The following is an 18,012-nucleotide window of genomic DNA, read 5'->3' on the forward strand; positions in this document are numbered from 1 at the left end:
TTTTAGAAACATTTGAATATTATTCAAGAATAATTTATTATTTATTATTATTATTCAAGAATAATTCTTACACACTGAACTCAAGGAAAAGAAATTGTGTGGAAAATCATAGAGTAATTTCCTTATTTTCATGCATGGTACTGCATAGAATAAGGCTGGCATAAACTGATTTTGATAGTCTTACATGTCACATTTTCTTTCAACATTAAATGTATTTTTTGGAGGCAGAAGACTATCTTGTTTTGTCCTGGTAAGTCACTACTCATATATGCAATTTCTTATTGGTTAAGGATCATTCTTGGTTTGGGGTTTTGCTCCTGTATTTTTCGATGTGATTGGAGAGTACTTAATTACTTGGGCTAGTAATTACCCAGGGATTTCCAGGATTTTGACAAGTTTTTTTTTGAAGTGATTCCAGGAGGATTGATGGAAAGAGGCAATGCATCTCCTGAGGTATGTCCTTGCGTCTCTGGTTTGTTAGGATGTCCACCAGCTTCTGTGCCACTGAAGACCAGGAAGGAGCTGAGGCAATTTTTTTTCCATTTATATTCCCTTCCTCAGAGCACTATAGATATTTGAGAGCTAGACAGACACAAACAAGCCATACTGGTCTCCCAACTGCTTGTCTGTGTGGTTAGTAGCAGCTAAAGAAAGCCACATGTGGAAAGGCATCGTCCAGGTGTTGGTTGAGCTACTGCATCAGTACTAGTTACCTATTAGCAGGATTGTCTTGTAAAACCCAGGAGAAAGAAAGGCCTGACTTACAGGTCTTGACTCATTAAAACAGTCAGCCTGCGATCTCTGCCCTTTTCCTGGTTAACAAGGTATGAAATATTCAACAAGCTTGTGAGGACTGAAGCATGTGAAGAGTGAGGAGAGTCTGAGCTGACTGGGTTTGCTTATCCCCCATCTCCATTTCAGAAAATATTTTCATTACAATGAGAAATAAATTTATCAGTTTAGTGCTAAAAAGATAAAGAGCTGCAATAATGAAAACCTACACATTTTTTATTATTTAGGCATTCAAGCAAATTATTTATGGATTCAAGCAAAAAATCAACAAAAAAATCAACAAAACAGCCTTCCTTTTGTGTTGCCATAGGAAATTGTTATTGAACTGTTTAATTGTTATTGATAACAATGACACACATCTTGAATTTATCACTTCAGATGCTGGTTTACTATTTTCTTAAAAAAATTGCCTATTTCTTTAAGCATCTTAATTTTATTTGCCTGTATCTTGCCCTGCACTACTATAGATTTTCTGAGGCTAGGATAGCTACAACAAACTGTATGATAATAACATTTTTATTTAATGACTGGCTGTCCTTGTGGGATCCCAAATTTGCCTAATGATGTGATGGAGAACAATCAGATTAGCCACCTGAAATACAGCATGTGCACAGAAAACAGGGACAAGCTCTTCTACACGATGATATAGAGAGACAACTTCAGGATAAGGAGGGGCAAAATGTCAGTTAATCACATTATGATTTAAGCAGGACTGAGGATTCTTAAACTGAGGAATGTTTACTTTTATTTTACAGAAGTGAAATCTCCAAAATCTCTATCTCAGCATAGGGAGTTATTTTGCATTTATAGAAAGGAAAGGAGACCCTCTCCCATGAAGGAAATATTAAATTTAGTTTACTTTTCTAGCAAGACCTTGTCATTTTTAGAAAACACTGAAGCTTTTGAGAGTTTTGAAGGAAATCGAAAGTTTCTTGAAACTGTTAATGAAATGAGCCGATTGGTTTGAAAATTTTACTCTGATTTGGACATTTTAAACAGGCATTTAGTTCAAAACTTCATTTATGAAATATAGTCAATCAGTGATGAAAAAGGCTCTTTTGTAAAATGTTGAAAGTCAAAGTGATGAAAGTCAAAGTGACATCAACAATGATGTCCTTCTATTGAGAACTTGATAACCAATGTGTTCTGTTTCAAATGACTTATATTTTCAGAGTTTACATGGCAAGAATTTTGGAGAATTTGCTCTTCTTTTGGGATGGGGAATTAAACTATTTCCTGGAAGAATCCCTTTTCTAAATTTTTGGGAACATCTTAACTTTCCTGGAAGATACCATGCCAACTGTGGATGAAATTTACTTCTGCCTCACTCAGAAATACAAAGACATAAGAACAGTTCATAACAATAGATTATTTTAAATTTAACCTTGTCATAGCTAATCAAAAAGAAATTATAACGGAAGTTACTTGAACACAGATACATGCACTATGTTCTGTGTGTAATTGATTTGCACTGATTTAGTTCCTCAGTTTTCAAAAGAGGATCTATTTGGAGTGACAAGGCAAAAGTTTTCCATCATCAGGAGTTCATGAAACCAAGGACAAATATAGATACAGTAGGTATGCTAGAAATTGATTAGCTAAAGAACAGGCTGAAAAGAAACTTTTGAAACCATAAATGACTACTGGCTCTCTTTCCATAACTGCTTCTTTGAAAGCTGTTCTCATGAAAAATATTGCTCCTCTGAATTAGACCAAATCAGATGTGGAGATGAGTGGAGATGATTCTTCACAAATGAGAGTTGAAATAAAGGCATATAAAAGTGTAAAATTTGCTGCTTAAAGTTGAAAGCTTCATGATTCTGCAAGCTTAGCTAATGTCTTTGAAGGACAGATTGCTATAATCTCATATCAGGAAATGGATAGAACTGCTCTTAATTCCTTTAATGACAAAAAAAATACTATTTTGTAAGGTAAAGGATGTCCCCCTCATCTCCTTTTAATTCTATCTGAGCTGATTTAAAATTAAAGCCTTGAGTAAAATTATCAGCCTTTTCAAGTTTCTTCTTTCTTTGTCTTAAAGAACCAAGTTGGCACCTCACAAAAGGTAAGTTTAAGCACAGAAAAGAGGAAGAATTAAGTGGAATTGCAACCTTTACTCTGAAACCTGCTCTGTAAATATCTAATTTATGGCACTTCACAGGTTGAAGCAGCATTCATTTGGAACCCAGCATTTTCAAACTCAGAAATTTAACAGTGGAAGTTATCCATAGCATTGTCATTGGAAAAAAGAGTAAGTAGGCAATACTTCATATTTTTCTTACAGTTTTCTAGCCCTTTCTGTCCCACATTTGCAAGTTTTCCATAGAAGACAAAGGTCAGAAAAACCATTAAAAAATAGAACAGAGAAAAGAAATAGGAGGTTAATTTTTAATATATGTATCCAACTTCTCTTAAACTATTACTATATTCCCTTTTAACAGTTCCGACTTCTAATCGCTTGACAAAAATGCACAACTTTGCAACCCTGTGTTAATAGTTTCCTTTGGGAACTGCATCATAGTTCTACATGAAAATCTAGAATGACCTGCTTCACTGAGAGAGAGAAGGATCAGGATCCTTCAAAAATATTGGAAAGCATGTGTATAATAATATATATACCCATATAATAGGACTTGATTATAGGAAAGTTTTGAACTAAAGCTGTCAAAATTCAGTCTTACAGTTAAAGCCTGTGGGATGAGAAATCATTACGGATAGCAGCTGTGATTGTGGAATACATCCCTGACCTTCCTTTTTATTCTATCATTGGATAGAAAAGGTTCAACCATTGTAAATGCTTGTATTTAGACATAATTAGAGTTAGCTTGGCTCCCTAGCATGGAGATCAGTGGTGCAAGTTAAACGAGTACCAAAGGTCTCCAACTTCTTCTTATTACTTTTTCCATCCTGGTGGTTGAACATTTCAAGTATTACTGAGACACTTTGTGTTGTGTGTCAGATATTGGGTGCTGTGAGGCTATAAAAGGCTGTCCCCCATCCTGCTGCCAATCCCATATCTATGTCTAAATGAGACTGAATTTACATAACTTACACATAGGGATGAATGACACTAACCTTACTCTACCTCACCTTCAATCATTCTCTGACTTTTTCTGTTCTTTCTGTTCTTTAAATGTCAGTCAGTGCTGCAGGAATGCACAGGCCAAAAGTATTAAAGTGAGAAAGAGTTCACCCTAATAAAATAAATCTAGATAATTCCCTCCCTATTATACCTCATTTCTAAGAAAACTCAGGCTAATGGGGTGAAATTTAAAGGTGGCTGCAAATTTGCACATGTAATAGACAGGATTCCAGCAACTTCTCAATCCCCAGTTTAGTCACAGGTTCTCCTAATTCCTTATGGCTTTACTGACATCTCCTTCTCATCACATTTCTATACACTGTGGGAATTCTCCCACCATTTAATCCTTAGATTTTGTTTGTATCCTGCACAATTGCTTTTCTTATTTTGCTACAGGTAAGATAGTGGTAAGAGGTAAGATAGTGATATGCATTACAATCACAGAGATGGTAAAATGTTTGAAACTATAATTAAAGCATAACTTCAAGAGGATTTGTGTTTAATATGAACTGATACTATATGTCATCTATCAGACTAACGATGCTTGCTTAGATTCCCTAGGAATCTAGAGACAATATTTTACATGATCTGCTTTTATCTTCTTTTTGCATTAAAGAAGCTAAAATTAACTGCAGTATAATCATAATTATGAGTAGAATTTGAATAAGATTAGCTCTTGCTAATTCAAATTGCATTTGAATTCTGTATCTCTGAAACATAAAGCTCGTAATTCCTCTATAGAACTTCACCATTTTTTCCTTTTATGATCAGTTGGAGAATTGAACATGGGCATCAATTGCCATATGTTTTCATTACTTCAGCAAATAGGTAAAAAGAGCGAAATTTATTAGTTCATTGATATTTGAATGAACTGTCTTCTGTAGTTTATACCAACGTATACATTTAGGTAGAATTGAATGCATATGAGAAATAAAATTATTCTATAATGGGCAGGTCAATTCCTATCTTAAAAGTTTGCTGTCAGATTTACATTTCATGATGAATCTGAGAAGGGTGGAGATGTAAATCGTGGAGTAGCGTTATTCTTTGTACCTACATTCACATATGTGTGAAACAGGTGTGACTCTCCTTTTCAAAGGCAGTAGAGGATGCACAAGGAAAGTAACTACAGGCAGGTAAGCAGTAAAGATGAAAAGGCTGAAATGCATTTCCTATCAAAACAGTATGCTATCAGAGCATACTGCCTTCATGACCTTAAGGAATAGTCTCCAGCAATGTAAATTGCATTCATAATGAAAATACACACTGAATGACAGTGTAATCCATAATACTTTCATACACTACCAGGTACTGCGCAAAGATGTCATAAATCTCAGTTTTTTGAAGAAAGCACCCAGATTCTACTGGATCTTTGCAAAGTTGGAAAAGGATTTTAAAAAAGGGTCTCAAACTGCATCAAGATCCATTGCTTGTGGTTCAGATGATCTCTCCTTGGTATATTCTAATGGGAACAAGTCCACATTTTTTCTTTTTACCTTGGGTTACTGATGTTCATGTGGCACAAACTGTATGGGACACTGTTTTTCTAATTTGCCAAATTTAAAATTGATTCTACTGCTACTTTTTTCTCCTGCAGGCATCCTGTTGCTTCAGTCAGGCATAAAAAGACATGTCCAATAAGAAAATGGATAAACTGTGTGTGACCTGTACTTTTTCCTGCTCTATGAGATAAGTAGCTCTCATGGATAGGATTTGCTTTCAGAAAGGAAACAGAACAAAACCTGACAATGAGAGGGATGCAATAGAGAATATTCATATATAACCTATGAGTCAATATGTTTCTATGTTAAAACGGTGTCATTTTACAAGCATTTATTCCATGGATACACATGTATTCAAAGTTTGAACTGAAAGAGAATTTTATGACCATGTAATAAACCTCAGTAAAGGTCGTGTACTGTAGAAACATGGAGAGCTTATAAATCATTAATGCTACCAATTCCCTGTGGGTTTTGAGATGATATAAAAAAAGAAGCAAAACAGAGCTTTATGTAGAAAGAACACTCACAGAATCTTACAGTTCTGTGGAGACTAATTTGTCCCAAATATCTAGGCCAAAATGTTTCCTGCTGTACAAATGCAAAGGAGTAGGAGAAAAGTGTCTAGAATGATTAGCTAGGTTTAAGTACTATCACAAACAAAGAAAATATTTTTGGAACTTTAATTCCAGCCACACATGTTCAAATGCTGTTCACACTGCCTACCATTCCCCATCACCTAAAATAAAAGACAATTCCAGCTGATTTGCAATTTCAGATATATTAGGTCTTCTCATTTTGGGACTGTTCATGATGGATCATCTAAGGTAGTGCTTATCTTGCTGCAAACACACATAACAGGAAGTTCTAAATTAAATTCAAAAGTTTCTGGTGGACAACATCAGGGACTCACTTTTGAGTGTAATTATAGAGAACAGGTTCCAATTAAAAAGGATGACAAAGCTACCAGCCAGAATGCCAGCACTTGGAACATTTGGCTGCTTAGGAAGGATACAAGAACATGTCCTTCTAATGCACAAGAAGGACATTATCCCGTATCCACCTTTAAATTTCCTGGCATGTTTCACCATGACAGAGAAATGCCCTAAATTCGTGAGAGCAATGGAGATTTTCCAGCTGCTATTTTCAAGACAGGCAAAGTTTTATTTACATGGCCAGAAACAGCCTATACCTGTATGAGATAACAGGCTGCAGTCTAAGTTTTCCTGGGAGGTGAGAAAATGAAGAGCTCTCTTAGAAACATTAAGACTCCACAGGAGGGCATTTAAGCACTGCTTCCTAGAGAAAATATTTCTGCATGAAGATGAAAATAAATTCTAGTTAAATTTCCCAATACATTTAATTATGCATTATGAAACAGGGTTAAAGGTGAAGGGAAAGTCTTAAGAATGAGAAATGACAATATTTAAATTGGATGTTAAACAACTGCAAAAGAATGGATTTTTTTTACTTTAAAAGTTGCATAAAAATGACCTATTGGGTCATTTTTTTCTCTTGGGTCTCCGAGGAAAGCAATTGCATATGAAAGATAACCTCAGCAGTTTGATTAACTAAAAAGATCCCTATCCAAATCTGAACTGATGACTGTTGTTTTGTCACCCTCAACATTATCCACTGAAAAAATCAAATAGTACTTCTGGCAGTACTTGGTTAGCAGGCTTTTATTGAAAGGACACTTTTCTTTCTCCTGTTTTGCTGGTAGCACTGGAACAACTGTGATAAGCAGCAAGTACAATGTCTTGATGTTCTTTGGATGAATCTGTATTTCCCCTTGAATAGCACAATTTACAATCCAGTGCAGCACATAAAGACATGCTGTGGAAATAGATGTGGAAATACAGCAGACAAATTTTCATGTGTACTGAAGACACCTATAGGTAGTGGTGAAAAAAATTTAAACTCTTAGATGGATTAAGTTTTGATTTGTATTTTCCTTACTGAATATATCACAATTTATTTGAAAATCATAATAAATTAATAATAATATTATAAAAATGTATGTAGATATATCTAGCAATGCAAACAAACAAACAAACAAACAAAAAAATGGAAATGTAGAAAAATCAAGAGATTTTCACTGGTTTTCTAACCTTAGTGGGAGAGAAGTAATTAACAACTCAAAAGGGAATTGCCTAAATTTCAGATCTGTAACCCCACCACACAAGCCTCTGGCAGAATCATTGCTTCAGGAGTTTCAAAAGACTAATTTTCGTATTTTTCTGAAAGCACTCTGGTTGGGTTTTGTTTTTTGGTAGGGGGTATCACTGATGTTAATTTTCATTTGATACACTGTTTTCACTTTCATTAACCTGTAAGGCAATTCACTATATAACTGGAATGTTGTCTAAGATAGAGTAGGAGTAAATTGTTTCTACTTCCAGCAAAAATTCAATTCCAGTTGAATTAATCTTTCAATAATTCAAATACATTGTGTTTGCTTGGTAATTTTTTTTTTCTGGGATACTTTCCAGATTACCTATGTATGTAACAGGAACAGCACTGCAGATCTGTCTGAGTCAACACACTGCATATCCTACTAGAGAATTGATCTTGGACATAAGTTTAATGTGTAACTGGAAACTGCACTGTAAGGCTATGCTATTTTTTTCCCTGAAAGTCAGGTGGTACCCTTGAAAACAAGTTCAGCATGTTGAAAGAGTCGTCAATTTGCAATGTAATGAAAATGGATTTAGCATGCACATGAAACAGTTAATTTATTTTCATTACAACTGACAGTTCTGAGTCACCAACCTGCACATGTGGTGAATAAGTGCTTAAGGAATACAAACCCACACCTTACCAAGGATACCAGCCTCTAAGCAGTGACCCTGGAAGTGGCTGTCTGGTTTAGATAACTACACAGTCGTTTCAATACAAACCAAGAGTCACGAAAAACGTGCATGGCCATACCACTGTCTGAATAAATAAACCAACTCTGCTGGAACATTCTAAAATGAGCAAAGCCAGAAGTGATATTTATAAGCTAAAGAAACAAAGTATCAGGAATGATACTTTGCAAAGGAGCAATAATGAGCTATAATCAAAATCACTGAAAAAAGAACCCAAGGTATATGCCCCTGAACATATATGCACAGTCATATGCATACTTGCTCAAAAAAAATTTCAATGCCCTCATGGAAGAACTGAGTTTTGATTTTTTTCCTGAACTTCTGTCATCTGTCAAGGGGACATTTTTGTGTCTGTCTCTGCAGGTTCTACAAGCACACTGCTGATACTGGTCTTCATGAAAACTTAGCTTAGAAAGAACCACAGTCAATGCAGCTGTTTCCTCCTCCACATTTTGAAGATTATAGATAATAGAAGTAATATACAAGAAAATGATTCATGGCCCAGATATCAAAGTCTTACTGGGAGGATAAAAACTGTACAGCACAGGAGATGGAAAAAACATAAATCTGAGTTGTCTAAAAAACATCTCCCCTTTAAATTCTGTCTTTGCTATAGAGGAAATGGGACAAAAGGAAAATAGACTCAAGGAGAAAAGCAAATCTAGAGCAGAATAGTCAGTCTATCCCCCTCTGGGTTTATAAAGAGCAAACTCGAATCAACATCCTTGGAAGTCCTTGGGAAAAGGATACTCTTAGCAGGTGGCAAATACAGAAGCTTTGTGAAAACTGGTATTTTCCTAAGGGGAATGATAAAAAATTTCAGAAGGTGCCAGAAGCCACAAAAGTAATTTTGATTCAATATGATTATTGATGAAATCTCTGCCCCACCATGGCAAGCTAAGTTCTTCAGTTTGGTTTCAAAATAAATTACCAGATCTGTTTTTGAAGTCTTGATCTACCACCTCAGGCTGAGCTTAGACAAAAAAAAAAAAACCTCAGTAAAATTGTGTTCTTCTCTAAAGGGAAAAGGCTCAAGATGCCCCTTTGCATTACAGTGAAAGAGCATAAATAGATGGACAAGGTCATTCTATTGCTTGTTGGCCAAGGTTAAATGCATGGCTGCTGAGGAGTCATCTAATAAGTATTAGAAAAACTGTAATAGGTCTGTAAAGGGATTTTAATCAGTGTCTCAAAGTTAACTGAAGAATAAAAATTATTAATTTGTCATTCTATGGTGCCCTTTTTCTAGATCCTGCACAGAATAACTTTACTTCAGGGAAAACAAGAGTAGTTCCTTTATCCAGTATTACTATGGAGACTAAGGACTGGTTTTGTTTGTTTATACTTTAAATTACAGTTCTGCTAAGAGGATACTGAGAATGTGCTGATAAACTACCACTGTCATTCTGTAAGTACAACACTCATACAGCTGTGGTCAGGAAGGACAGTTTTGCTTTAAGTCTGTGTAGAGAGGACATTTGCTGAAAACCCTTGCTTGATCTTTGAATCATAGCAATACAGTATCAAAAACCCCCACCAAATTCATCTCCTTTTTGTGCACGTGTTCTCTATGGACTTGGATAAGTTGGCTCCTCTGGTAGATCACCACTTAGAAAAAACATTAGATATTAACAAAGCATTCCTCAACAATAAAATGACAAATAGAAAAGAGACATCCTGCATATTTAATCCAAGGTGCAAAACAGGCTCCAGACCAGATTTATGGGATTTTTGCCACAGTGACTAGATGAGTCTTCATCATTCTGATAGAATTCAGCAGCTTAAGCAGATCTTTAGAGGGGTAATACAGGCTTTTTGCTGACTACTTTTCAGAATGCAAGTAGTGTTTTGTGAGGTGCAGTTAAATATGAAAAATACTTCTGAAACACAGAGATGTGTAATCATGCATAAACCAGTTTTCTGATCCTTATCTCCAGCAAGAGCCACTATTCAAGAGTGGTCTTAATCAGGTAATAAATCAGGCAAAAAGAAAAATGCATTTGTCATTTGTGGGACCAAAATAAAACCTATATTTCTGAAAGAAGAATGTAGTTATTTTTGCAACAGGAAAACAGTTATGATTCTGCAGTCTTCCTTGGCTTGTGTCAAAACAAATTGCACTGAGAGGAATGATTTTCAGATTTACTTTAGTCAGTCAATAGTAGGGACAATTAATTGTTGTGGCTTCTGCTGATGAATGGATTCTTGAGAATTTGATGAGCATGGGAAGAAGTGAATTATATGAAATAACAAATATCTTTGCTTTCTTTAGTATTCTTTGCCCTCAGATATTGAGCTTTCAGCTGTCTCTTCTTAAGGACTCCAAAGGCCATCAACTCTGTGGTACTCCGGTACAGCTGTGAGTTGGTCCAGGTGACATGTCACTGTCCCTAGATGTTACAAAGTGTTAGCTATGAGGTTTGTGGTAAATTATTCTGTAATTCTGGTGGGAAAATATCACTTCATGTGCTGCAAAATATCACTGGACTATGGATTAATACAACATATGGTATGGACAACCCTCAGGGCAAGACAAGTTGTCACGGTATTGGCTGCAATCACAATGAAGAAATTCTTCTAAATAGGTACGTTTTTATTTGACTGGTTACTTTTCCCACCTTCCTTGCAAGCAAAACAAAAATCTGTATTTCTTAGACAGTCTTCATAACTATAACTGAATTTCATTTAAACATGCAACTGAATTTAACTGAACACATGAACTGTGCTGTGATGACACTCAACATCTTTAGTACTAATAATGTTGGTTTTGAGGCATGTAACACACACACACACACACATGAAAATCAATTGGTTTGTGGTTTGTTCTTAATCCCTTCCCAGAAATTTGGTACTTTGGCTCTTTCTTCAAATTTGGGACAAAAGCAGTTTAAAATTTTGTCATTTTCTCTGGAATGGAAACCTTGTTTTCCACAAGGTGAAACAGCAGCTTTTGTATACATTCAAGAAAGAATACAAAGAGGAATGCTTAGTAAATGCACTGGGAATATAAAACAGGACTGGGGTCTATATTATCTCCTGTGAGAAAAATTATAGCAGATTTTTGACAGTAATATATGGTCATGGAAGGAAATTCAAATTTATTCATAAGCAAAGTTTTTCAAAAACTATGAATCATATCTGTAAAGTTCATGGAGAAAATTAAATTAGTCAGGATGGTAGGAATACACCCGTTCAGTTTCCCAAAAGGCTGTGTCACTCAGTCACATTCTAATAAAGGCTGCTCAGATGAGGTTTCATTTATACTAATATTTAGAAATGGCTCACACTTTAGAGACTGATATTTCTAAAGCACTCAAATTCAGGATATGGGGAATATGGGTGCAAGAAAAATAGTATTTGTTATTTTTTGTCATCAGTTGTAAAAGCCCATTACGAAAAATTTATCAAACATAGATGAGACACAAACAAACATAAACTGACCTGTGATTGGTCAAACACTATAAATAACAAGCAACAAAGATATGATGTGAATATTTCTGCATCACCTCTGTATTATAGGCTGAGTTATAGTTCTCTTTACTGTGAATGGGTTTTGTATTATTTATAGATCACACAAATATTAGTTGTTTTAAATTAAATCAGACAACCTTTGCTTACTGTACCTATTATAAGAGAACTGCCTTAAAACACAGTGGACAAATGAAACGTGTGTCAACTGCACAGAGTCTGAATTTTTGAAGTGTGATTTAGAAGGACCTTAAGCAGTTGCTTTGCCTTTGGTAGTAAATTTCACCTCCTGAAATATAAAATAGACTGAAGCAAGACTACAATTTTCCTCAGTGCATTCCAATTTTGAGGGTGTATGCATTGGAAATTTATACATGATACTGATTTGCTCTCTCAGTAGATGATCAAACTGGAGGATGTACACTTCTTAGCATCACTCAGCCTGGAAACCAGAGACTACAACAAAAAACTCCCAATGCTTTACATGGAAACATCTAGTCCTGATACAGTTAGCATCTGGCACCAATCCTATCAAACTTTGTGCACCTACAGCCAGAGATTACAGTGATGAATTTTGCCATCATTTATAGAAGCATTGTAATGATAATGATGCTGACAAGAGCACCCAAGAGAAGCACAGATGTTGAGAGATATTATTATGCAATCTGTATTACTGCTCATCTACATAAACTTAGTTGAATAATCCAAGTTGCCACATTTACCATAAAATAAAGAAGAATACTGATATTTTAAATGAAAAGGTAAGCCATTATATGTGTATTTTCACAGACAAAATTTCTCAGATCACATCATGCTTTCATAGCAAAAGGTCTTTTGAGCAGACAGCCATAATTTCCCATGGAGTGCCTCCAAAGTTGCCCCTTTCCAACTGAGTTTCTACCCAGGAGTAAGCAGAGGAAAACCAGAGAACTTACGATCTCCTTGGCAGCGCACGGGACCCACGGACACCTTGGCTTCAGACCCAGGCCGGTCAAGGTCTCCAACCACCACCTGGCTGACTGGTAGGTGCTCTTTGTATGACAACATCCCACTGTCTTTCCTCCTAAATTATAGAGACACAAAAAGACAGCAATTGTTAAGCATAGGAAATTATTTTCCTTGCTCTAAGCACCAAACGAACATGTATGAAACAATTGCATGCAGCTCAAACCCCATTTTAGTTAGCAAGACCACAAAATTTCAATTTATAGTGATGTCTTGAGCTCCTCATTTCAACTGCAGTAAGTAACCCAGTGCTTTTTTCATGCTTAGACCAAATCACTGTGCACAGTTACAATATTTTTCCTTTATTATTTCAAGAGATGAACCCAACTGGCATTGAGTGTTCTGTCTTCCAAGTAGAAAATGAAAAAGGCAATATTTAATGGGGTACTTTATCTCTCAGCTGGTTTGCTTCTGTGGGTTTTTTGGTTGCAATTGTGGTAGTTTGTTATTTTACAGTTTGTTCTTCTGTAGCATGTTTTAATATTCCTTGTTTTAAGTTTGTAATGGTTCATTCTATGTACCCCATTTGGCTTCCCTAGTGGTTCAGTCCTGAGTTGTTTACCACAGATTTCCCCGCCAAAATGTATGTCAATCCACATGTCAATTCACCTGTATACTTCCCTTGTTCCCTTGTCTTACCCCTGTCTGTCAAAGATAGCACACTCCTTTGGTTCTGGAGTGTTCCCTGTCTTTCATCCCCACCTCGAAGAAGAATTGGATTGTAAGGTTTGCTCCCTCCCCGTGTTGGCTTCTACTGGGGAGCTCTTACCCTGCACCCCTCCCCTAATGCCTTCCTATTGGTCAAAGGTTGTGTCCTCCCCATGTTTCCCCTACCCTATAAAAGTAGCCCCTCCATGTTCAGATTTGTCACTTGCTCTGCCCCCCTTTGAGATTAAATCTTTGGAAGACTCAGACAAGTGTCCCTCCCTTATTCCTCTGCCTCAGTTTCCTCGTGCTCTGTGCCCCTGCTGTGCTACCCACGCTGCAGCAATCACCACCATCCGTAACAGTCTCGGCAGAGACTCGGGGGCGGCCACACATGTGTCTGCCCTGCGGCCGCAAGCGGGACAGTGAGCCAGCGAACCTCCATCCTGTGGCCGCTGAGAGCCAGACAAAGCAATATTTTTTTTTTTTTTGCTTGTATTTTTGTTTTTGTTTTGTTTGTGTTTTTATTTGTTTGTTTTTTATATAAACACACATATAAAAGGTTAAATTTTCCACACAGGAAAAAATGCCCTGTATATAGTGTTAAAATTACAATTTTTGACAGAAAAGAAAGAGGAAACAAAATAAATCAATCTATTTCTCCTCTTTTATTCCCACCTCTTTCTTTTTAGCTCTATCCTGTAATGTAATTGGGTATCTAAAGTAAGGAACTTTTTGAGCTAAAAAATCAATTCCTTTGTTCAAAAATATCACTGGATGAAGGATGAATTCAATATCTAGAAAAGTTAACTGAACCTCACAATATGACCATAACTGAGAACTTGTAATGATTTCAGGAAAATGAAAGTCTTTTTCATCTCTAACTTGGATGACTCCAAGATCATACTCATTATATTGCTAATAACTGGGCAGCACAGCAGGGATCTGCATGATCTGTGGTAATGTTAAGAGTCTTCCAGTAGGACAGTACTGTTTTTCTGCAGCATGTCCAGTCATCATCCTTATTTGGTCCATCTGAAGAGATGGAAAGCAAAACATTCTTTTAAAAAGAAGCACAACTGAATTAGTTAAGAAAATAGCTATTGCACTTTTGAACAACAGTTCACTGGAACTAGCATCTGTTCTCTGTGATGAAGAGAGTAATTAGAGATTTAATAAGTAGAGTTTTCCAAATAGCAGGTGACTGTTTTACTTAATCTGTGTGTTCTTCCCCTTCAGAAAACTTGCTCCTTTGTGTTATATGACTCTTTGAGTTGCTGAGTTCATTAATCCTCTTTGGCTGGACACAACTACAGCAGGTGCTCTGTCGGTGAGGTTGCTACAGGACATAGAAAGGGAGGAAAATGGAGAGCGGAAACCCTGGCAGGCTGCTCCAGCACATTGTGATCATCCCCAGATTGCCATGCCCTTTACAAAGACATCCTTTTCATCAATTTGGAGATAAGCAGTATAAGAAAAGAAAGATTAAAGGACTTGCCGTTTAAGAAAGAAGAATGTGAATAACAAAGGCAAGTATGTAGACCTAATCTTTGTCACTCTTAAAGACTGCATCCTTGGGACCCACTCCCTTCTAATAGAGGATAAATGTAGGTCATCACTTTGCTCTTTCTGAGGTTTTCCTCTGAGACTAGCTTTCTCTCCTGATTTTTACTTTTTCAGAGAACATTTTAAAGTTGGATATATCTATTTAAAATAAAGAATTCTTCGAAGAGTGGGAAAAAGAAAAGTATTGGCATTTCTCTTTTTTCTTTCTTTCCTCTTTCACAAAACCAGCTAATATTTCAGCCCCAAATAAGGATGTTAAAGGGCAGCAGTTTTCCTGTCACCAATAGCTTTCACTTTCTTTGAAGGAAATAAAAAGGAGCAGAAACAATTTTCTCCCTCTTTACTGATAATTTTTTACTCATTTTAATATTTTATTTATGCATTTAGTGATATGGTCACTTTAAAGCCGTTGCCATGACAATAAATGTTAGAGTTCCTTTCAGAAATAGCCTTATTTTCTGGTCATCACTTACTTGTGTCATCATTGTAGCATTTTCCCCGTACTGAAACTATTGAGGACTGGGAGCGTTGAACTAAGAGTTGAGAGAGCTGAACTGCCTTTTCACCAGCAGAACCTGGGTAGTTCTTTTCCTCTTAACAAAAATGGGATAATGATGATTTTTGGGCCACACATTCACAAATAAGACAAATATACTCAGAGACTGAATAGCTCTGTTACGCTTCTCTAACATACTTGTAGTTCCTCTGGACATACGAATCAGTGCTGACAAAATAAAAAAAAATTAAACCAAAGACTGATTATTATGCTTGACTTTGTACAACACACTTAGAAATAATCACAGCTCGAACACTCAATTTCTGCAAGTGATAATGCTTCTGACGGTATTTAGAGACTTTGCACATTAATAGGGTGGAGAAAGTCTCTGAAGTTTTTCCTCACCAAAGAAAATCCCCTCAAGAGAATAAAGATTGAATTCAGAGAGTGTCATATTCCTATTAATAGCCAAATGGGAGATGAATGAATCTGATCAAATCCTGTAATTATTACCAGGAGATATTGATGAAATCTCAGTGTAATTTTCTATTCCTAATTTCTTTTCCTATATATAACAGTCTGCAAAGTGCTTCAGGGTGCCTTTGAATGAAAGTAGCAGATATTAGTGTGAGATTTATCGTTGTTTTGATTATGATCATCTACTTACTCTTTATAAGCATTCAGTGGTATGTAAAAAAGAAATGCATTATATATGTATCAGCAAATGACATATTCAAAGTAATGATAAGATTCTGTATCATTATTAATTTGTTTATATAATGATTTGATACAAACCAGACTACAGCTACTGGAGTAATTAATTTTCTCTGATTTTGTTAGACATCACTTAATTATCAGCCCAGCAACACAAAGTAAAACAAATAAAGAATGTACTACAGGTGTGAATAGACTCAGTTTTAAATTAAATGGTTTCATGACTTGAGGAACTGAAGTTATTTTGAAATACAAATAAAACAACTATGGGACTGAAAATGTAGTGTTAAGCACATATAATTTGGTGATTAGCAGTGGTTTGAAGAATGCAAACTCCAAAGAACAGCAATTTCAAAGGTATACAATTTTCCACCTCTCACAAGACCCAGGTTTTTACTATGTGAGCACCTTTGTATAAATCCCTGCATTTCCATAATCTAGCTGAGGGAGGTATAAAACAGTTTATCGCAGTCAGGATTTGCAAACCAATGCCTGCAAAAACATAGTGAAGGGCACAGGCACACTAAATGCTGGTATTTTCTCTCATCCAAGAATATCTGGCAAGAATTTATTTATATTAAAACTGCTACGAAGAATTAATATTACAGACAATTTAATGAACAATGCAACTTTGGCAACTCTGGAAGTGAGTTACTTGGAAATAAGTAAGATCTAATTAATAGTATTAAAAACAGGGCAAACAAAAACTAGGATTACAGCAAAACTAACTCATGAAAGATTTTGATAAATTTAGCTAACTTTTTAAGAGACATACTATGCAGCACTAAAGGCATGCTTTTAGATTCACCCTATACCCAGGGCTCTGCCCTTTGGAATTATAAACTGCAGACCATATACTCTAGGACAAAATTTTTAATTTCCACTGGATTTTGCTGGTTTTTTATGGCTCTTTTGTCCCATTTCTATGTGTCTGGTCACCTCAGATGCCTTTATATGTTAAGTTAGAGCTAATGACTCACCCTTGATTTGTCTGACAAGGGGTATTATGGAAAATTTCTCATTACTGTACAGGGTCATAAAAACTGACAGATGATCATAACTCAGTTTAAGTTTTTTCAATACTCTGGCATTGGACAGGATAAGATCCTTGGAAATATGTGGTTCCTAAAAGCAAAAGAAGGAGGAATTCTTACTGTTAAGACTGATCTTAAGGCAATTAAACTTCTCTAACATGCATAAAATATTTTCACTTTTGAGACCACTAATCTCCTGAAAATCTAAACAATTTGATGAAAGATCATCTAATACCAGCCCCAAAATTACTAACATGAATCCATACTTTGACTTCTAATTAGTAAAGATAAATCATACCAAAGACATGAGGCTGATGGCGCAACATTCACAAGTAATCCTTGTTTAGAAATTACAAAAGATTGAATTGACTATAGTAAATTAATTTAAGGGGAGATCCACTGAGAAACTGGTCAGAAATATGTCTCATTTAAAAAATCCATCAGGAAGGAGACTGAGAGAGTTGACACTGGTTCTACAGATTATCTTGCCTGAAAGCACTTCTTGACTTTCCTTTCAAATAGGAGTTTGTGAGAAACTGAATAACCACAGAGAAATGTGAATAATAGAGAGAGCAAATGGGGCTCTGCTTTCTTTTGAACAATATGGAACCAGTTTCCAGTGAAAACCTGCCTTTTCTGAGTATTTGCTCATATTCTCCTTCCCAAAGACCAGTTGAGAGAGAAAGTCTCTTCAAGCAGTGCAGCTCCTCTTACAATCTTAATTTCTTTAGTGTTATTTTGAAGAAATAGAGGAAATTTATGGATTCTCTTCTTTTGAGGTCCAGCAACTCTTCTGACTTTTAATTTTTCTTATTTCTATACTGAAATATTTTAAGAACGA

General features: G+C 35.8%; 1 protein-coding gene across 1 annotated transcript in view; it reads right to left on the reverse strand.

Annotated features, from left to right (window-relative positions):
* CNTNAP2 (contactin associated protein 2) overlaps positions 1–18,012 on the reverse strand; it is a 1,037,491-nt gene that overhangs the window by 149,685 nt on the left and 869,794 nt on the right. Inside the window, exon 15 of the mRNA XM_053940221.1 lies at positions 12,647–12,774. Coding sequence (XP_053796196.1) covers positions 12,647–12,774 — 128 coding nt within the window. The remainder of the gene's footprint in view (positions 1–12,646; positions 12,775–18,012) is intronic.

This window comes from Vidua chalybeata, chromosome 1, assembly GCF_026979565.1.
Source record: "Vidua chalybeata isolate OUT-0048 chromosome 1, bVidCha1 merged haplotype, whole genome shotgun sequence".
NCBI lineage: Eukaryota > Metazoa > Chordata > Aves > Passeriformes > Viduidae > Vidua > Vidua chalybeata.